Source organism: Pipistrellus hanaki (assembly GCF_964339955.1).
Source record: "Pipistrellus hanaki genome assembly, chromosome: X".
Lineage (NCBI taxonomy): Eukaryota > Metazoa > Chordata > Mammalia > Chiroptera > Vespertilionidae > Pipistrellus > Pipistrellus hanaki.
Window position 1 is genome coordinate 82455323 of NC_140524.1, and position 23352 is coordinate 82478674.

At 38.9% G+C, this 23352-nt stretch overlaps 1 protein-coding gene across 1 annotated transcript in view; it reads left to right on the forward strand.

Moving 5' to 3' along the window:
- The first annotated feature begins 369 nt into the window (after positions 1-369).
- The window catches only part of TMEM47 (transmembrane protein 47), a 34755-nt gene continuing 11772 nt past the window's right edge, over positions 370-23352 (forward strand). Inside the window, exons 1-2 of the mRNA XM_084869773.1 lie at positions 370-881; positions 20798-20938. Coding sequence (XP_084725899.1) covers positions 656-881; positions 20798-20938 — 367 coding nt within the window. The 5' untranslated portion in view covers positions 370-655. The remainder of the gene's footprint in view (positions 882-20797; positions 20939-23352) is intronic.

The following is a 23352-nucleotide window of genomic DNA, read 5'->3' on the forward strand; positions in this document are numbered from 1 at the left end:
CAGGCGACCCTGCAGCCCTCTTGGCCAGGGGCGGAGCCAGGGGCTAGGCAGCGTCAAGGAATTGCCCCTTGAGCTGGCGGGGGCAGGTGCGGGGGGGGGGGGAGAGCGGATAGGGGTGAGTTCCTTCTGGTTCTGCGCGCGGAAGCCTGGAAGAGGAATCGCTCTTCCCGAGCTGCTTGAGAGGGGCAGAGAATGGGGACCCGCTCCGCAGGCATTGGCCAGAGGCGGGGCAGGAGCAAGCTACCATCCGGCTCTGTTAGTTGAGAGCCAGAGCCTGACACTGCCCAAGTGCAGCCACCGCCCCGCCCCACTCGGCACCGCCTCCCACAGCAGGGGCGGGGCCGGGGCGGAGCTAGCGGGGCTTCGCCGGGGAGGAGCGGGCACCGGATCAGGCGCGGGCAGATCGAGGCGCGGGTTTGGTGGCGAAGGTTCTCGGTGGGATCCGTAGGATCGGTGTTCCCGAGACCTCCGCCTCGGCCCGCTACCTCCGCACATCAAGTTCGAGGCTGCGGGGGGCGCGGAACCCCGAGGGAGCGAGTTCCCACGCGCCCGGCCGAGCCTCTGCTTCCTTTCGAGGAAGGTCCGGAACCCAACCCTCCGGACCCGCCTGGCGTCCTCGCCTCCAGGCGGGCCGGCTAACTGCGGCGCCCGGGGCATGGCTTCAGCGGGCAACGGCATGGAGGAGGTGCGCGTGTCGGTGCTAACCCCGCTGAAGCTGGTCGGGCTGGTGTGCATCTTTCTGGCGCTGTGTCTGGACCTGGGCGCCGTGCTGAGCCCAGCCTGGGTGACGGCCGATCACCAGTACTACCTGTCCCTGTGGGAGTCCTGCCGGAAGCCCGCCAGCTTGGACAGCTGGCACTGCGAGTCCACGCTCAGCAGCGGTAAGGGCCTGGCGCGCCCTGATCCCTTCCTCCCGCCCTGCGCTGCCCCGCGCCCCTCTTCCCGGACCGCCACCGCCTCTCCCCCGCACTTTCTGTGTCCCCTGCCCTTGTCCGCCCCGCTCCATCCTAGCCCCTACACGGATCCTCGGATGCCCACCCCTGCCCTCTCCCTGGTCCTAGTCGCCACAGACATCCAATGCGATGTCCCGCGCCCTCCACCCTCCTCCCGTGGTCATTCCTCAGGCTCTGGAGTAACATGCATGCTCTTTGGGGTCATTGTTATCCTTTAAGGCGAGAACCCTGTGTGTGTGTGCATTCCTCGCCCCCTTTCAAAGGGAAAAGCAAAAATGCCCCAACTCCACTGGGATGCCCTGGGTTTTCTCTCGGTTTTCTTCGCTCTGTTCTCCCTCCTCTCTCTCCGCGGGAAACCGCCCGAGTTTACCTCTTTCTTAGTGCCCGCGTTTCCGCCTTGTCTGCACTTTATCTGGCTTTCCCCCCAAGTTTAGGTTCGGACTTTCTATTTTCTGACATTTTTGAGGGATGTTAAGAGTTGGGAGAGGGACAGGCTTAATTTCTTTTCCTTTTATGGTGACACTGCCCTTGGTTGTGAGTTGCCTTCTTTCCCAGTCCAAGAACCTCCTCTCTCCTCCAGACCTTCCTTTCTTTTCTCTTCATGAACTATTCACAAAAGCCTGGGACCGGGTATCCTTTTCAGCCCGCACTGAAAGCTGCAAATGGAAAGATAGGGGGTTGGAGACAAAGGTAGTTACTCGGGCTACCGGCCCCATGGGGGCTTTACTGCTTTATTCTCTCCTTGATTCCCAGTTGCCTTCCCCTGTACCCCAGTTAAGCCCTTAGCAGAAATCTGCCAATTTACGATGTCTTGCTGCAAACCCTTTTTCCTTGCTAATCTTGATTTTTCAGCTGGTGTCCATACAGGGAAAGGGGAATAAAGAGAGAGGATCTGCCTGTGATTTTTCTGCATTTAAAACGCACCCCTGAAAAACTCATTAAATTCCTTCGTGCCAGATTCATGTCTTTGGGACTATTTATAAAGCTTTGTTGGAAACGTTTCCAGTTCCAAGAAAGTTGAAATAAAACATCCACAAGAATCCGATTGACTTTTGTCTTTGGTTTCTTGTTAGAAGAGAGATTAGTTCACTTTGTTAAGTTTGGGCCATAAAATTGATTTTTTCTGTTTACAAAAGGCCTTTTCTTTGATAGTTCCTCAAAATTTCCATGGAGGGGTTTTGGTTTTGTTACTTAATTCACTGTGGAGGGGACTGGCTGGCAGCAGGAGGTCAACATTTAGGCCTTTCATTCTTTCAGGGTTGGTTGTTTACAACTAAAGATGAAATAAGTTGGTAAAATGCCTTTCTTCAGTAACCAGGGGATCCAAATAAACTTTGGGCGAAATATCTTTTCTTTCTCCTCTTCAATAGAAATGGAAATTTATGTAGGAATGCCAGCTTCAGTGTGTCTCCTTAGCAACTGGAATCTTTTGCCCCTTTCCCACTGTCTCCTCAAATAATAGCCCCCTGATTGTCTGAAGACTTTTCAGCGAGGTTAGAGAAACCAGCTTAAAGTCCCATTTTCTTTTCAGGCCCAGAAATCCCTTTCTCTTGGCCAGGAATGCAAGGGTGTGGGGAGAAGCCAGCTCATTTTGTGGAGCAGTATGCAGGGCTGGCTAATCTCTCCTTAATTGCCTCCACACTCATTATCTTTTCCTCTTTTCCCCTCTCCAAGCCAGGAAGCAGGGAGAACAGAGCTTAATGCAAAAATAGTGATAATAGCACCAGGCAAAGGTAAAAATCAAAGGCAGGTACAGTTTCTGATGTTTTCCCTCAACTCGTTATTCTGCCCTCATGTTGAAACTCACGCACCAGCGTTGACTTCTGTTTGGGTTCCTGAAAATCAGCTTTAGTTTTATTTTGCTGCCCAAATAGTTTTCATCCTAGAAAAAGTATACTTTGTAAGCAAATGGGGGTAGGGTGGGGAGTAGAGATGGCATTTTTAAGGTTATCTGAAACAAGTTGTTGGCTTTCTTTATGTAGTACGGTAGCAGTTCCTTTTTTTCTCCCAAAGGTGGTGTGTATGTGAGTGGAGAGGAATGAAACAATATGGAAAATTGCTCAAGCTCCCACTTTACAGAATCAGTTTTCTTCCAGTGTTCTGTGGACTTAAAGCCTGTATCCACCGGTGGTGTTTTGAAACGAAGGGGGAAAGTTGAATTTAAAATGAACAGTGCTCTTCTTGAATGTTCTAAAGGGCCAGCAGCTTTTCTTAGTCTGTTTGCTCTGTGGAGTAACAGAAAGCAGGGGGAGAAATATTTTCTCTGAATATTTTAATAGATCCACTTCATTGTCTTTCAAAATGAATTACCCCTGGTGGAACCAGCAAGGACAGTTTTACAGAAGGCCCTTTACCAGGATCTTCAGGGCTTAATTAAAAACCTTTATCTTAATTAGAATTAAAACTGCCGTGAAGAGGCCAGCTTGTATTTAAAGAAGGGAAATTTCAGGAATGTTTCTACTGACAACAATCTGTTCTACTTAGGCCCAATTTCTACAGAAACTTTCTCCTCAGCCATTACTTTTAAAGCTGCGTTTTCAGTTTGGTACCAAATATACATCGTTTGCTGCTTATAACCTGCTTTATGATTCTAAGCCAAAGCAGAAGCATGCCTTTTGTGTCCTGACGTGTTGAAGGTTGCGTCAGCACTTCTAGTAGGAACCAGTAATCCCCGTGTCAATCAGCACTGATGCTCTTCTCCTGTGTCCCAATTCAGTGTATTGGAGGACAGTCTGGGCATTATTTTAAGATTTAAGTTTTCCACAAATGAGAAAACGGCTAATCGCCTGCCATTTGTGGTGAAAACAAAGAAATAATAGAGTATGCTTGTTAGGAAGTTTGGAATCAGTAGTACTCACATGGCTGCTGGCCATAGAATTTTTCTTTCTAAGGATAGTTTTCCCCACTACAGATTTTGGCTTTTCATAAATGCTTTGAGTTCATGTTTAGTCTTGTTTTTTTTAAATGGTAGTTATGTTTTGACTTTTGCTTAGTCACATTTAATTTTAATAACTTTTAAAAAAAGAATATAGAGAAGGCTTCACAGCAATAGCAATTACAGGAGAATCCTATCTATAAATAGGATTACTGAAGTGTATACAGAATGCTGCTGCCCTGAACTTGATATCAAATGTGCTGTATAACCTCTAGGGTGGTTTTACATTTCTCCTTTAAGATTCATAAATATGTAGCTATTTCATGTAAAGCAAATTGTTTTGTTTTGTTTTATTGTTTTGCTGTTAATGTGATTTGTTAACTATGCAAAAAAGCAAGGACACTCAGATGGCCAAATGAACACATTTTACTGAGAGTAATTTTGGGATATAACAAGTATATCCATTTTTCCATCTGCAAAATACTTGATCAAATAGTTAGTGGCTTTTCAAGGAATATTGTTCACATCATTCCTACTCTGTCTTAAAAATAGCTGCATTTGTAACATGAGTCACCAGCAGTTTTGAAATGACAGTGCACCATAGGCTAATAACAGGTGAATATTATTATTTTCAGTTGACAAGTGGTTCTTTTAAGAGTGCTTTTTATGTAGCTCACTTTTTAAAAAGGTAATATAAAAATCCACTTTAAAGGGCATAAGAAAACTTACCTTCACTGGTAGTTTAAGATAAACCAAAATGCCTAAATACCTGCAGATCTTAGAAAATCTGAAATACTGTGATTCTGAGTTCAGAGAGATATCATATGTGCATATTTTAAATCCATACCTTAATTGGAAAACAATGTTTCATTGGGAAAGCTCATAATAGAGTTTACTCCAGGGAAGGAAGGTTCAGTTTGTTGCTTAAAATGAGTTGATATTGATGCATGTTTACAAATAGCTCTGCAAGCCTGGAGGTCACAACAGTTATACCTTCTTCCGGATTCCTGTGAAAGAATATAAGTAGAACAAATGCTGTTGTTTTTTTTTTAACCTACACAGCTCAGATTTATGGAAAAATGCAAAGAGCAGCACTTAGCACCAAAACTTTCTCAAGTAATAAACCATGGAAAACCAAGTATAACATATGTCAAGATCTTCATGATGATTTTCTTTTAATATCTCCTAAGATTTGGGAGGATAATGGGTCTGGAGGGATTGAGCAAACAAGAAAAAAGAGAACTCATGGACATGGACTCTGGGGTAATTAGGGAGGGTGGAAGTGAAAGAAGACATAAAGGGGATAAGTGGTGATAGGAAAAATAAAAAAAATTTAAAAAATTGCAAATTCCTTAAATTGACTTTTACAAAGGACATTTTAATTTGTGGGAAGATATAATTCCTTTTTTTGCTCACATTTATAGAAGGATTGTAATCTCCAGGGAGCCATTTAGATCCATCTTTGTCAGCTAAGGGATTTGATGGGTGTGTGAGAAGCCTGGTCTTTCATGAAATATTTCAAAACAATCAAAAACATATATTAAGCAATAGACTTAGCATCCTGTCAGGAGTACCGTTTAGGAATTTCTTTTAAGTTTCTGTTTAATAGTAAGTCTACTCAGCCAGACCATAATACACATCCAGTGCTACTAGATATATTAGTGAAAAGGATTATCAGTGCTTCAAAATAAGTCCCTGAATACATTACCTAAATATCACAGTAAACTTCTATATGAATTATGCCAAATTAAAACATGATCCTGTAGGAAGGTGGAGTAGTCTTATAAGAATACATGAGGCTTTGGTTTCAAAATGCCCTGAAATTGGCCACTTAACAATCACGTGATCTTATACAACTTAATGTCTTTAAATAGTTTTTGTAACGCTTAAATATACAAAAGTATATGCTCATTAAGGTTATGTTTCTTCTTGTATATATTCAGAAAAACAACCCAAGGTAATTTTTTTTCAATAATTAAGGACTTTTTCCCCCTTAAGGGGCACATTTTCTTTTCATTAAACAATGAAGTCCATTGTGAGTTTCAAATTTAAATTTTGATATGCATTACCTAGCATTTAATAGTGCTCTTGGTAGATAGATCATGATCACAAATAAAAGCTGCCTTTTATTCAGTACTCTTACTGGCCAGACATCTCAAGTATTCCCAAGGTCACAATAAACTTGCACTGTAGTGAATGCTATCCCTATATTGTTTGAAGAGACCAGGGATTTTTGTAAGTTTATGAAGTTTTCAGTCAGTGGTAGAGACAGGGTTTCTCTAATAGTGTTCCAGTTACAAATGCTGGGAAACAAATCACCCCTAAAGTTAGTAATGTAAAATAATTATTTTACTGTGCTCATGACTTCTTTGGGTCAGGGATTCAGATAGGGCATTATGACGATGGCTTGTCTCTGCTCCAGAATTAATGGGGCCATAGCGGAGGATGACTCGAATGTCTGGGAAGTAAAAGATCTAGAACTACAGGATCCTCTTCCAAATGGTTTTCCTGGGGTTGGCACCTTGATGGGAATGGCTGGAAGACTGGATTAAGCTGGGACTGGCTTTTCTAGCGCGGTGGTCTCAGGTAATTTGACTTGTTACCGGATGAGTGTGTTTGTTCAGGGCCAGGGTCCCAAGAGAAACAGGCTCTGTCTGAACTAGCCTGGATCATCACAGAGGAGCCATATGGCCAGCCCAGATTCCAGGGGAGGACAGTTGGACTTCACCTCTTGATGGATTGACAACAATGTCACATATCCTATACAGCATGCAGGATAGGATATGCTGTGGGGCCACATTTACAGCATATATTTTGATCTTGGATTCTTTATTTGATCCTGCATTCTGTATTGCCTTAAAAGAACAAAGACAACTAACTACATAGCTTCTCTTCTTAAGAACTTTGAACAGATTATGTAAATAATGTCTGGTGAGGTCAAAAACTACCCTGAACCAACACGTTGATTTAATGATTGGTCACTTGTAGGCAGTTACTTTGGATTTGGAATTAAATGAACTCAAGAACCTAAGCTGTCCACAAATAGAGAACTCTTTCTCTCTGTATAACCTTAGGTCATCTTTGATTTACAGTCTCAAATGACTAAGGCTCAAACTGACTTAAGAATCTGGACTGTAACCTGCTGCTTCATGTTGCATGATAAAATTTTAATATTTTTTAAAACAGTTTTGTGAGTCTGATAAGATGCTTATAAACAAATACTAAAACATTAAAATTCCATACAGGAGCCAAGTCTTGTAGCGCTTGAAAGATACTGGAGTTGCAGAGTTGTTTTTTGTTTGCTATTTATTAATTTATTATTTTAAAAATATATTTCTTTATTTATTTCAGACAGGAAGGGAGAGGGAGAGAGAGAAACATCAATGATGAGAGAGAATCATTGATTGGCTGCCTCCTGCATGCCCCTTACTGGGACCAAGCCTGCAACCCAGACATGTGCCCTTGGCCACAATTGAACCTGCAGGCTGATGTTCTATCCACTGAGCCAAGACAGCTAAGGCTGTTTACTTTTTAAAAAATAAATAAGTAACATAATTCTTTGTCTAATAACTACCCATATACTGAGTCAAAGAACCATAGCACATTTGGAGAAGAAAAGATTTTTAAAATAATTCTGCCCAATCAAATTGATTGCAAATATTAAGAAAAATTAGTCAAGGTACAATGTTAAAGATCCAATAGGGAGATTGTAGTTGTAGCTGTAGTATTTTTTGCAGGCTCAGTTTTCAAAATTTCCTTTAATATTTCAGATAATTCTCTCACTGCTTGAAGGATTGTTGCTTACAATCATGTATGGAATTTTGGGTGAAGAAGTTAAGGCTCCACAGGAAATAGATGTCCACTTAAAAAAAATCCTCATCTAAGGGTATGTTGATTGATTTCAGAGAGAGGAAGAGAGAGAGAAACATTAGTGTGAGAGAGAAACATCGATTCGTTGTCTCCCTCCCATATATGCCCCAACCCAGGATCAAACCTGCAACCTAGGGATGTGCCCTAACTGGAAATCAACCTTGCAACCTTTTTGGTGTATAGGATACATCCATCTGGCTAGGGCAACATCTACCTCTTAAAAGGTTATCATCCAAAATTTGATTTCACATAGGATTTAGAGTCTTCAAATACTCTTATATTGATAAGTTAGTTAAGTTTTTGATGTTTATTATCACCAAATTTACAGTGTTACCATGGCTAGTCTTAAAAATCAACAGATGTTTTTCTTTTGGTTTCTCCATAAACAGCTACTTAATTTTAAGTTGAAAAGTAATTCCAAAAAGATGTGGAAGCCAGCCATGTAAGCTTCTTAAATAGATTAAATGGATATAAATTTTACTGTATCAACTTATTACTACATTTTGTCTTTATTTTTTAAAAAAGATACTCTTATCTATCAACAGAGACTGATTTTCCCTTGAGCAGAATTTCATTATCACATGTCAAAATTACTGACATTTAAGTCATTACCAGTCTTGTCAAAGTATTGGATCATCTCCCTTAAAAATTAGACAAAGATATCTTTCCTTACCTTTTTTTGCTCCTATATTTGTATGGGATTTTGAAATATAAGTAGATCATCAGTTTTCTATTCTACTGTAATCTTGCCTTTGGCACCAAAGACTCATATTTAAAAAAAATCCTACAAAAAATATGGTACCATGGTTCCCAAAGAACAAGGACAAAAACATCTGGGAGATAATTTTTGTCTCTACTAGCTTATTAACTTTTGAGGTTTAAAATGATCATTTATTGAGCCATGTTTCAAGATAATGTCACAAATACTGATTCTGTCTTTTCAAAAAGATGGTAAAAAATAGAAGTCAGGACCTCTGAGTCACATGTTCTCTGTGCATAGAAAGGAACACCCACAAAAGAACTCAAATTTCCATCAAAGAAGATTCTATTGCTGTCATGTTTAAGATCCCTAAACCAGATGTTCCTCAAAATGCTGCCATAGAGCTTTGTGAATGCAACTTGAAGTTTATTCCTAGCACCATTAGGTGACTTAGAGACAGAAATGACTTCTCCCCTCTTTCCTGTCTTCTCATATGTACCCAAGGAGTTAACTTACCAACATATATTCATTGATTTCCTAGCAGAGAGTAGGAATTATCCTGGTACAAAGTCAACCAGTCAGTTCTGTGTCACTGTGCTGGTAGGTGGTAAGGTGATGATTGAAGCAAATTAATGAAATAATATAAATGTGCAAAGTTCTGGAAAGGAGGATATTTAAGTTTGACTTCTGCAGGAGGATATAAGGGATCTCATCTAAAGAAGCTTGCTAACAGGGAACTGGTAGGGCAGTAGCTTGCCAAATTTATCCTTCCATATTTATTTACTAAGGGGGTGTTTTAATACTCATCGTGGGTGACTGTCCGTCTGTCTTCTCTTTGATTGTTATGAGCTACCATAAATCCATCACAAAAGCTATTTAGTTTCTTAGAGGAAGATTAACCCTCCTATTCCTAGCGTGGTTTTTCTTCCTGCTTTTCAAAATAGCCAAGTTTTCCAATTGTCACCTTCTTATTTTTTTTCTAAAGAATGATTAATGTTCAGTGTAACAGACTCATCACAACTTTATAGAAGTACTATGATTTTAAATGACTATTGAGAAATACCTGTAGCCATTAGGTAATATTAATTATTACCAAATGCTAATGAAAAGTGTTCTAATATAGTGCATTGGAAGAAACAGCAGTCATTAGCAGTGATTGTGACTTTCCTTTTGTCAAAATACTGAAATTTGATTTAATAGCAAGGCTCTTCACTAAGCTCTGTATACAATCATTTTATTTTGGGTAAAAATCCCATATGCTATGGTATTTAGATGATAAATTGCATTTCCACCAAATTTCCTAAGATAGAAGTCAGTGAAGTAACTAAAATGCTGCTTTGTTGATTCTAACATCAGTACAAAGCAACTCAAAGGGCTTGAACAAAAGTGTCATGGATTGAAAATTAATAACCTATTTGGTGCTTTTGGGCAACCAGAATTTTCCAAAATTTTGGCAAAATTAATCTGCACTTTGGTCATTTGAGTTTGTTGCATTACTAATTTAGATGGTTACCCAAGTCATTTATGTGCTTGAAATTAGGTTGGGACTGTACTTTTGACATATTTTTTTAATCCATAAATGAGCTAAAGAGTAGGACTCTAAATTCTATTGTTTATAATTTGATTAACCTGGGTATGTAAAATAGGTGCTTCTCTGCTATATCACTTCACTTTGTGCAGTCCAGTGCATGTAGTGTCTATATTGTTGATCATTTTATAAAAGACAGCATTGCTTACCTTAAATACTTGTTTGAACATGAAGAATGTTAGTTTTGCTAATATCGTAGTTGTTTGAAAAAGAGGTGGTTGCCGAAACCGGTTTGGCTCAGTGGTAGAGCATCCTCTTAGGACTGAAAGGTCCCAGGTTCAATTCTGGTCAGGGGCATGTACCTTGGTTGCGGGCACATCCCCAGTAGGGGGTGTGCAAGAGGCAGCTGGTCGATGTTTCTCTGTCATCGACATTTCTAGCTCTCTTATCTCTCTCTCTTCCTCTCTGTAAAAAAATCAATAAAATATATATATTTTTTAAATTGAAAAAGAGGTGGTCATTTTAGTTATTGAAATTGGAATCCTATTTATTTATGTATTTGTTTGTTTGTTTGTTTATTTTTGCTGTCTTTGTCTCTCCAACTCATGGGATAATGGAAAATTAATGCAACACTGACGGATTTAGGTCAAAATGCAATGTAGCAAAAAAAAAAACAAAAACAAAAACAAAAAAACAACAACAAAGTTTAAACTCCCTCGATAACGGTTTGGTGTTCTGCTTCATTTACCACATGCAGACTAACTTTAAAAAGTTAATTATGTCATTTTATAGCTCCAGAAATATTTCTGTGTTCCTTTTGCACAAAATAATAGCACCATTTTGATTTATTCTCCATATATGAATCAATGCCTTACTCTCCAAACTTACAAGGATGTAGTATTAACCTCAAAATAAATTTTTACATTACATTTGATGAAAATAATTAAATGCCATAATTTCTGTCCATGTGATCTAGTTGGGGAAAAGACACAGTCTTCAGTGAAGAGATGGATATCTTGGGGAATATGGGTTTAAAATGTTTTTCTGTAACTGAGCTTCTTTTCCCCCTTAAACCATAAACCATCCCAATACTTCCAATTTCTGATGACAAAATTGAATTAGGAATACTGTATTTGCTTTCTGAATTCTCACCAATATAACTAAAATAAATTTAAATGTTTTGCTCAAAACGTGTCTTACACATAAATAAAGGTATTTAGAAGAAGTGAATATTGCAGGAGTTGAGTGAAATGATCCAGTCCACATGGATGAATTGGGGAGAGCTAGTAGGTGAACCTCATGTGAAGTGGTGACAAGATGATAGGTTGAATAGTGAATGAGTTTGATTGCAGTCATGGATGTCATTTTGATTCATATAATCTCCTTTTGGGGAATTCAGAAGTGAAAACATAAGTGCATGTCTGGCAAATTTGAATGTGATAACAAATATTATTAAAAATCAGTCCTGGCCCAGTGGCTCAGTTGGTTGGAGTGTCATCCACACACCAAAAGTTTGCAGATTTGATCCCCTGGTTGGGGCGTGTATGGGAGGCAAGGGATCTATGTTTCTCACATCATTGTTTCTCTTTCTCTCCCCACCCTCCTCTCTAAAAATCAATAAAAACATATCTTTGGAGGAGGATTAAAAAATCACTAAAAATCGATATTATTTTAATTTGTTATATAGAAAAGTGAGAACCATGCATTAAGATATTAGAATACATTTAGGGAAATACTACCACACCTGAACTGGTTAAAATTGGCTTCCTCATTATTTTTAATTATATCTAATATGCTTTAAAAAAAAGTGGCAATTGTGTGCTTAGGGACTTATATGCAGTAGAACTAATCTCAGCTTATAAGCAGTATCTACAGAAATAAATAAATTAGTCAGCTTTTGACAAGTTCAAGGTTTTGAAATGAAATGGATTAAGGAAAGCTTTAGGTACTGGTGTGGTGCATTAACCTTGGCTCCATAAGTGTGGAAAATTTATCATCTTCAAGATTTTGCCTTTCTTGCCCTAACCAGTTTGGCTCAGTGGATAAAGCATCAGCCTACGGACTCAAGGGTCCCAGGTTTGATTCTAGTCAAGGGCATGTACCTTGGTTGCAGGCACATCTCCGGTGGGGGGTGTACAAGAGCCAGCTGATCAATGTTTCTCTCTCATTGATGTTTCTAACTCTATCCTTCTCCCTTCCTCTCTGTAAAAAAATCAATAAAATATTTTTTAAAAGATTTTGCCTTTCCTAAAAATCACAAGTAAATTTTGACCATGAGCTCCCCAAGGGAATGGGAATTCTCCGACTTGGCAGTTATATGTGGCCAATAGAATTTTCATAATGCAGTGGCAGTTTCAAAACTGTGTCATGTGAGACTGTAAAATAAGTCTGCACAATTCTGTAGAATACGAAAGCATTTGTAAACATTGGAAATGCTGGTGCCAGCTAATAAAAATACCTTGAAAGCTGGTTTGAATTTAGTTCCTGTGTTGCATATTAATTTTGGACTTGATTTTATTGTGGGGTGTGGAGGGGCTGCAAATCTAAATTGGCCTAAGATTTAAATTGACATGAGACAGATTAACAGGAAAAAAATAACCAAATTCCTTATCTATGTGTTCATGGTGGTTCTTTAAGAATATGGAGCCCTAGGACAAATAGGGAGGTTGAGGTTTATATGCCATTCTGGAACTAAGGATAAGTACTGTAGTGGTTGGACTTCAAAGAGGAGAAGGCAGTTCACATGGAGATGAAAAGCAAATGTTTGGTAAACAAAAGTTTGCTGAGCCAACTTTAACAGTGGGGCACCTAGAAGATTTAGTCAAGGAAGGGCCTTGCTAGGTGCCTCCCTGTCTGTCACCCACTGGATCAAAGTGTAGTTATCTCTGAAGATAGCTCACTTCCTGGAGCAGGTCTTCTACCTAAATTCTTTTAGGCAGTTAGGGGGGAGGTCTAAGTTGTTTCCTGAGTTTTTTGTTTCTTAAAAATATTCAGTTTAAAATAATCAATAGTCCCCCCCCCCCCCCAAAAAAAAGGGTGTGTTTTGTAGTGGCAAACTCTGCCTCTGCTCCCCTCATTATGACAAAAGGACTGCTCAATTTTGTTCTGTAACTACCGAGCAAAGTATAACATATAAGAGTATTATATATATATATATATATATATATATATATATATATATATATATATATTCATTCATGGGTCCCCCCCTTTTTTTTCTGTTAGAGAAATCACTACTGGAGAAATGCAAACTTATCTTGAGTCTTGGCTTCCCTAGGTGCAGTTTCCATACCTCCAATGCGCCCACTGTGTCAATTTTGCCAAAATACCCTCAATTGGAACTTGATATATATGATGACAGCCTCTTTTCCAGGTGGATTTCTGGATCCAGAACATTCCTCCCAGTACATTTGAGCCCTCATAGGTTTATGGACTATATATATATATTTTTTTTTTTTTCCCCTCAAAACTAATTTTCACTTGTTCTCTCAGGTCTTAGAAACAAAGCTCAGATTTCAAATCAGCTGGCCTGCCATTGAACCAGCTTTAATTGTGCAGAGCAGTGCACTTTGTAAAACAGCACCATAGCCATTGATGTTCTGCAGAGCTTATTTCTGTTCACTGCCCCACTTCACTAGAAGTATATCATTTATAGAAATGTGTAAAACTAATGCAGAGTAATAAATCTCTAAGGACTTTTAACACTTCATCTGACTAAATACTGTGAGGACTATAAAATTAGGACACGAAGATTGATATAGAAATTCACCAATTATGAGAACTTAAAATATGATTTTTTAAAGAAATGGGGTTGAAAATTAAGAATTTTATGACATTTTAATTTGTTATGCCAACACTGAATATGGGATAGTAAGTATTTCTGCCATGCAAATGTGATGGAAAAACCAGTAGTGTAGATACAAGTTTTCTAGTCTTTATTATATCATTATAGATTGCTCATCCTATAGTATATAACAAAATATTATATATATTTTGTTATACACTATATATATGTGTATATATTTCATTTCAGATCTATATTTGGTAGATAAGTAAATATTGGTAAACAGAAATTCTAGCCTATTACTTTAATGGTAATTAGTAGGTATCTATAAAAGTATTTTTCATTTTTAAATTCCCCATATTCTAATCTTGTTCGATAATAAAGAGGGAAATGGTATCAAGCCGATCTACATAGTCCCTAACTTTAGCTCACCTGTAAGACAGGTCCTAATATTTGGACAATGGATTCTAGTTGTTTACTGAAAGAGACACACCAGCATAAGCATGTTCGCAGCTCCAAAATGGATAGTGCTGAACCTTGAAAAGTGCCCGAGGCTTCTTTGACTGCGATAGCCATATCGAACCACTCTTTCGGCTTCCTGATGGATGCTCATCTGGTCAGCGAGTTAAGAGCTTTGGTCCTGGGCAACCTGCCTGAGTGAATCATTCCAACTGGATATAATGACAACAATCCCCAAACTTGGCACAGTCCACCAGAGATAAAGCCTCAATACTTCAAGTCTGAGCCCCAGCCTCTAGCCAGGAGAGTGGCAAACATGGCCCAATTCTATTCTTTCTTGGAAAATAAAATGGCTTTTCTGTTTTAGGAGGCCTATCTATGGTTTTGGACCAAAGAGAAGTGTAGCAGTATCACAAAGGTGGTGGTGCTGGTGACATGCCTTTTTTACTTTATGTCCAGAGGGACTTTCTCATTAGCTACAACCCTTAGTACTAAAAATAAATATAGGACATTTAGAAGAAAATCAGAACTCAGTGTATTCATTTACTTTTCAGAACTATTTTCTGTGATAGAAGAGTTTCGCTTTCTAATTAGGTTCTGGGCCCTTTTAGTAATTGTTAGTCTCCTGGCAGCTTCTATTGCATTTCATGTGGTGTTCCATATGGAATAAAGTATTATTATTTTAAGGAAGTTCAATGTTATCTGAGATTTTTTACAGTCTTCTCTTGCTAAATTGGAAAACTATCACTTTGTACTCCTGTATAATTCATTTATCAAATCAACTTCATTATGAATTTATTGTTGTCTGAGAGACCTTTACCTAGAAAAAAGTTTGACATTTAAAATGGTACATAAAGTCTAGTCCAGGGGTCAGCAAACTACACTCGGAGGATCAAAGCCAGTCTACCAAATCTGATGAACAAAATAAACTGTTGAACAAAATAGATCCAGAGACATAGAAACATGGAACAGACTGTTGAATTTCAGACAGAAGGTGGAGGTGGGTAAGAAGAGATCAACCAAAGAACTAGTAATTTAAAAACTCCCTGCAAATAAAAGTCCTGGACTGGTTAGATTTACAGGAGAATTTTACCAAAAAAGAACTAACATTTATCCTCAAATTATTCCCAAAAATTCAAGAGGAAGGAACACTTCTAAGCTCGTTTTATGAGGCCAGCCTTATCCAAATTCTAAAACCAGATAAAAGCACTACAAAGAAAGAAAATCACAGGCCAATATCCCTGATGAACACAGACTCTAAAATCCTCAACAACATATTAGCAAATAGGATCCAGCAATCTTATCTAACAAAAGAGAAATATGCAAATTAACTCCACTACATCCACAAACCACATCCACCAGCCAATCAGGAGAAAATATGCAAATTAACCAAGCCAAAATGGGTACAGCCACAGAAAGCAGGCGGGAAGCTTGGGTTTCCCCAGTGATGGAGGAAGCCAAGCTTTCCACACACCCTGGCTGGCCCAGACCTCTGCTTAAGGCTACAAAGTTTCAATTATAGAAGAGAAATAAATCCCAATAGAAATGGCTGCTGCCACTGAGCTAGCAGAAGGCTTGGCTGTGCTCCAGGCTACAAAGTTTCAATTGTAGAATATAAATAAATTCCAAATACCAGGGCCTTCACTTGGGTTGCCGGGGGCATGGCCAGCCTGCAAACCACCATGGACCCCTCACCCAGGCTGCCCCACACCCCAAGGGAACCCCCACCCTGATCTGGGATACCCTTCAGGGCAAACCAGTTAGCCCCTGTACTTGCACCAGGCCTCTATCCTATCTAATAAAAGAGTAATATGCAGATTGACCATCACTCCAAACACAAGATGGGTGCCCCCATGTGGTCAAAGATCATGCCCCCATGTGAACACAAGATGGCCACCACAAGATGGCCAGCAGTGGAAGGTAGTTGGGAGAGATCAGGCCTGCAAGGGAGGGCAGTTGGGAGCGATTAAACCTGCAGGGGAGGGCAGTTAGGGGTGACCAGGCTGGCAGAAGAGGGAAGTTGGGAGCAAACAGGCTGGCAGGGGAGCAGTTAGACATCATCAGGTTGGCAGGGGAGTGGTTAGGGAATGATCAGGCTGGCAGGGAGAAGCAGTTAGGGGAAATCAGAAAGGCAAGCAGGCAAGCAGTTGGGAGCCAGCAGTTCTGGACTGTAAGAGGGATGTCCAACTGCCCGTTTTGGCCCAATCCCACCACCAGGATTGGGTCTAAATGGGAAGTTGGACATCCTTCGAGAGGTCTCAGATTGGAGACAATGCAGGCTAGGCTGAGGGACAACCCCCTGTGCATGAATTTTGTGCACTGGGCTTCTAGTATATTAAAAAGATCATACACCATGATCGAGTAGGATAGATTCTGGGGATGCAAGGCTGGTACAATATTTGCAAATCAATAAGTTTGATACATCACATAAACAAATTGAAAGACAAAAAAAATTACATGATCACATCAATAGATGAAGAAAAAGCATTTGACAAAATTCAGCACCCTTTTTTTTATTAAAACCTCTCAGAAAAGTGGGAAATGGCCAAGAGACATATGAAAAAGTTCTCAAAGTCATTAATCATCAGAGCAATGCAAATTAAAACCACAATGAGATATCACTTCACGCCTGTCAGAATGGCTATTATCAAAAAATCAACAAACATCAAGTGCTGACCAGAATGTGGAGAAAAGGAAATACTAGTTTACTTTTGGTAGGACTGCAGATTGGTACAGCCACTGTAGTACCTGAAAAAACTTAGAAGGGAACTTCCATTTGATCCAGTGATCCCATTTCTAGGAATATACCCTAAAAATCCCAAACCACCAATCATAAAGAATATGTATCTCTATGTTCATTGCAGCATTATTTACAATAGCTAAGATTTGGAAACAGCTCTAGTGGGCATCAATAGATGAGTGATAGAAAAAAAAAGAAAAAGAAAAGAAAAAAAAAACGAAGGCTGTAGGCCTTTTAAACAGTGTGTGTGTGGCGGGGGTGTGGGGGAGAGCTGTAGGCCTTTTAAACAGTGGAATACTATGCAGCTGTAAAATAGAGGGATCTTTTACCCCTTGGAACAACATGGATGGAGCTGGAGAATATTATCCTAAGTGAAATAAGCCAATATGAGAAAGACAAGGGTCACATAATCATACTTATTTGTTAAATCTAATGAACAAAATGAATTAACCAACATAATAAGACCAAAGCATGGAGGCATGGAACAAACTGACACACCTCAGCGTGAGGATTGGGGAGACAAGAAGAGATAAACCAAAGAACTTACATACTTACTAGTGGCCCAGTGCACAAATTCGTGCACATTGAAAGGAAATCAATTAGAATAGATGTTTTAATATTACTATTCACCCTTTCTTTATAATAGAAGTGTCAACCAAATTCACGATTGACAATAATAGGTCAAAACACATGTGTGTGATTGGCACCAGGGAGAGCTTTATCATGCATGTGTGATTAAATTTAGCCTTTTATAGATATAGAATAAACTTGTTTAATTAGACCTGCTTTCTGACTTAGCTAAACATTTTCTAGCCCAGTGAAGCACCCCAACTTTTCTTTCATGTAATTGTGAGCAACACGGCAATAAATATCAACATGAAGCAGATTATTATTGCAGATCACACAGGGAGAACAAAGGGTAAAATATTTAGCTGCAGCAGTGTTTGACTATATTCTGCACAGTAAGAAAAGCTAAAGTCATTTTCAAGGTCCATCATTTCTTCTTTTCAGTCAGGTCAAGTTTCTACGATTTCTAAATCTCTGTTTTCCAGCTAATGAAAAGAAAATAGGATTCCACTGAGTCTCCTATCTACCTACTCCAGAACTTCTGTGAGGATCAAATGAGATGAGGCACAGAAAACACTTCACAGACATTTGGTTAATGTGTAAAATGTTTCCACCTGTGTTTCTGGGCTGAAGACACTCCAAGGAGGTTGGTTGCTAGCGAGTGGAAGCAGGGCATTGCTATATAACGTCATTACCTGGCACCCATAGCCACTGTTTCCAGGCTGGGCTGTGGTGTGGGCCACATTTTGTGCCATTTGGTCTTGGCAGTGGTGGTTGCAATTTGGTGGGTTGTTGCTTTGGGGTGGTGCTGGAGCCTGTGTCCTACTTTGGGGAAGCCGAGTGTTGCTTGTGGGTGCCAGGTCCATGGTGCCATTACTCTGTAAATGGCCAGTGCACATCATGGCTCCTGCCTTGAGTGTCTGCCCCCTGGTGGTCAGTGTGCATCATAGCGACCGGTCAGATGGTCAGGCACTTAGCATATTAGCCTTTTATATATAGAGAGATATGCATAGCCCATGGACACAGGCAGTAGGGGTGGGAAGAACTGGAGGGTGGGTAGAGGCTAAGAAGAGGAAGGTAAAGGGGTGTGTGGGGGGGAACGGGAGACATCTGTAATAATAACAATAAAATAAAATAAAAGTAGTAGTACAACTAGAAAGTATTCAGCATGGGTTCCCTAAAACAAAATCTCCAGAACTGAATGGATAAATGGATGGATGGATAAAGTATTATTTTCTTTGTATCCCAAACACTTTGTTTGATAAGATTAAAAATTGATTTATGCCCTAGCTGATTTGGCTCAATGTATAGAGCATCAGCCTGTATACTGAAGGGTTCCAGGTTCTATTCAGGTCAAGTGCATGATGTTTCTCTCTCTCCCTTTCCTTTCCTCACTGAAATCAACAAAAATATATATTTAAAAAATTTGATTTATTACTCAGAAATTCCAACTTATGTTTTCATAAGGATTTCTGTTTTGTTAAAGTGCAATATTTGTGCTATGTATATAAACTTTTAAAAATAAATTTAGAGATTTCCAAATTTAAGATTATTCTTTTTTTTAAATTCATAGCTACATGCTGTTATCGAATATAAAGCCATAATATGGGTATACTTTTAACTCTAGTTGAAAGCCAGATATACTTTTGTTTGAATTTATATGACTTTTTTGTGTGCAAAAATGTTCTCTACTTTTGTGATTCATCTTTATATTTTTAAAAATGTGGATTTGTTCTGTTTTTCCCTTGTTTGTTTGTTATTTCCTGAACACAGTGCAAATTCTAGTTCAATGCCAGTTATTATCCAGAATTTATTAGAAAAGGATATAGAAGAGGACCCTTGAGGCAGGGGTATACAAATATAAATAAATTAAGTATAGGATATTGTAGGTTCCTCCATTTATCTCTTAGACTCCAGCAGCAAAGAGTGCACTTTGGAAGGTTTCTAGAGAGATAATTTCAGTGTGCAGCATCCAAATATCATGAGTTCTTGACTTTGGATAGACTACATGGCAATTTAATCATGGATTAAAGTCTGTTTTCATTTCCTGCACGTAGATTAAAGTGAGAGCCAGAAGCAGCGTGGGACTTCCAAACAACCCCTGCTGAGAAATGTTCTCCCCAGTATCATTTTCTGTGATGCTTCCTAATAAGCTGGATAGTGCTTTTATCTATTCACATTGTTTGTTCATAGAGAACATTTTGCTCTTCTTATGGAATGGAAAGTAGGCCAGTTTTCCGTCATACTATTTCTACATCTTTCTTTTATAAGAAATGAAAAATGCATTTCAGTGAGGTTTATGTTTCACTCAGGGCATGAGAGACTCTTAAAGTGCCCATGTGCAGGGGCCTGCACATGGTAAGTAATCAGTATATGCTATTGCCTGTGTGCATGAATGAAGAAAGGGGCTAATCAACGGTTGAGAGGTCGTTTTGGATCCCTGGAAATTCATAATTTCAGAAACCATTCCTGTGCTGGTAAATACAAAAGGAAGGTTACAATGAAATGAAAGAGGGGAGGAAAAACAACAACAAACCCCCCTAATGCTAATTTGCTGGGGAGTTGGGGGGTTGTTTTTGTGAAAGGGAGGAGGGATCCAAATAAAAACTGGGTGGTGTGTGTGTGTGAGTGTGTGTGAGTGAGAGAGAGAGAGAGAGAGAGAGAGAGAGAGAGAGAGAGAGAGAGAGAGAAGAAAGGCTTTCTAAGAAAGTACAGCAATTTTTTTTAAAAGCACTGTTGCTACAACCAACCTGAAAGCCAGGCATAAAAGAATTCAAACCATTTACATATAGTTTAAAGACAAGAAAAATGCTTCCATATGATATATGATAGATGCCCATCAGTAGCCTGTGGGGATGTGGTTATTGACTGGGGAGGCGCATGAGAGAACCTTCTGGGTGATGGAAATATTCTTATCTTAATCTAGATGGTATTTACTTGGGTATATACTACATATTAAAATTCATCAAGTTATCTACTTTTTGTACTTAAGATCTCTGAGCTTTATAGAGTTCAATAGAAAATGTAATAATAATAAGGAAAGTAGGTCATGGAGGGGGCACCAAATTTAGCATGAATGCTTAAAATAGCATCCTTGGAAGAAAAGCATGGCAAACCTCCGGTCTAAAAACTCTGCTGAGTTTAATATAGGACATTTATAATAATTTTTGTTGCAAAACATTCCAAATCCCAAAGGATGCTTAGCATGCAATAAATTAACATCCGTTTAGCAGCAGCAAGGTGAAGGCTGCTGAGCATAGTTCTCTTGATTCCTTGAAGACTTACTGCTTAAAAGCAGTGTTTTTCTGTTTTTCTTTCTAGATTGGCAGATTGCTACTCTGGCTTTACTCTTGGGCGGTGCTGCCATCATTCTCATTGCATTCCTGGTGGGTTTGATTTCTATCTGCGTGGGATCTCGAAGGCGCTTCTACAGACCTGTTGCCGTCATGCTTTTTGCAGCAGGTAAATGTAATCATTACTTTCAAACTGGTATTAAAGGTGCATGAATCTTTCTACTCCCCTCCCTTATGCGGAAGCAGTATGCAGTTGCTGCATTGCATACAAATTGAGAGGCATTTGTTATATTTTAAGGTAAATTGGCTAAAGGTATATCATATCAGTTTTTAGTGTGTTAAGCATTTCATAGAGCACAGTGACAATGTCTAAACTTCTAAAAGGTGAATAAATTATAGTTCTTGACAAATTCTAGGAATTACAGATGTATTGCAGCTGTCTCACATCCCATTTCCTCCCCTCATTTAACCCCCTTGGTGATCTTAAGGCAATGTTATTTTTTTTTTCTGACATGAAACTGAAAGAAAAGTTCAATATACATATCCTTAGAGGTATAAATCTATTTGGAAATAAACATGGTTATACTGCAAAATCATAATGTATCACTTGCACCATCAGACATTTGAATTGTATGAGGTCAATGGCATATTCATTAATTTAACAGCCATCAATTTATGAAGCATTCTATGATTAAAATATCAACCAAGGTAAAAATGGAGGTTTTACAAAAAGTCAGGAAGCTATTTAAAAAGGGGGCTTATAAGACTAAAAGCCCAGTACATTGTTTTGTGTGTTTCAATTTTCATTGATAAGAATAGCCTTGAATATATTGTTCTTTTTGATTCGAGCTGAAATAGTCTTGTGGTCCCTTCAATTTACCATGTCAGTCATATATGATTTGAAGACTGCAAAATAAGCCCCTGTGACTGTCAATAATGAAGACACTGACAGGATCATCTAGGCTGTTAGATGAAAATTTTAAAGCTGTTTAAAGTTGGGAATAGAGACATTTCTCAACATTTGAAGGGTAGTTTGAGCTAAAATTATAAAATCAAAAGTGTTCTGCTGCCCCCTGCTGTTCATTTCAGTGTTCATATTCTTGTACCAATGAAGAAAAATGAAGGTCAGAAGGACTTAAGTACATATAATTCAAATCTCTTAAGTGACTTGCTCAAGAACACATATTAGTTATACTGGTAGATATAGTATTTCATTACTACTCTTACTCATTTGTTCAACTGTTTATTGGGCACCTATTCCAGACTTCTAATAGAGTAGAAAATACCCTTATTAAAAATATTTTGAAAGTTGAGGTGGTGACCATAGTATCAATATTTTATTGATCTCATGTGTAATAAAAGGTCTCTTGTGAATCATATTTTATGACCTGAAGATTCTCCTAAAGAATCCATCAGTTTTGTTCATTAGATTCCACAAACAAGTGAGATCATGTGATATTTGCCTTTCTCAGATTAGCTTACTTCTGATGGGCTCTTGGGCCATTTCCAAATCTTAAGTATTGTGAATAACGATGGCTGGTTCACCAAAAAAAGCAGTATAATCTTTTTAGAATATAGTTCAGCTCAGTGAATACTTCTCTGCTCAAACTTCTCAGGCCTCTGACCATGGTTCACATGTCTATACCTGAATGAGCCCCTGGCTGGCTGTTCTATCATCTCATGCCACTCCCTTTCTTGCTCTATGTACTGCAACTAGTGAAACTTATGTTTCTCTTCACCCAGTGTGCTCCTGCAGCAGAAGTTTGCACTGCCTGCACCCCCCCCCCAGATTGCTTACTCCCCACTATATTGACCTGCACCCCCCATTCACTCAGGTCTGTGCTCTAATGACTCCTCCCCAGAGAGATCTTCTTCAACTATCTAAAAGAGTATAGCATCCTGTCTTGTTTATTTGCTTTCTTGTATTTTTATGTCCCTTAGCAATAACTGCCATATTCTGTGTTTAATTACAATGGACTGCTTACCCATGAGGATAGTACTTTAGTTACCAATGCCTCAAACTGTATCACTTTAGAAATATTCAAATATTTATTGAGTGAATGAATTTGTCTGATGAGTAAATAGATTACTCTTCTATTCACATTCATATTTTAGTCCTGTCCTACCAGGATCAATCATGATTTGACTAGTGACCAGAGTACAGAAACCTTAGGGAGAAATGCCTTTTTTTTTTTTTTAACTTATTTAGTAACTGTGACATTTTCTTCTCCTATAGCCCATGGTTGATAGTGATTGACTGCTTGTTAGTTTTAAGACATTTAAAACACAAAGGTGCCCTTTCACAAAGGCACAGAGCCAGCTGAATTTTTTAAAAAAATTGATACACATTTGGAACTTACTGGCTGCAAATCATGTGGTTTATATAATATGCTGTCAGTTGTCCTAACGACTTCAAACTTAGCAGATGTTTAAACTACAAACAAGGTGTGATTTTTGTTTTGGATGCTGAGAGATTCTCCTTTTTTAGAGATCTGTTTATCCATTATTCTCAATAATAATGTGAAAGTGCTGGCCCATGCAGTGTTGAACTGCAGGGCAAAAATGTTTAGAATTCTTATATCA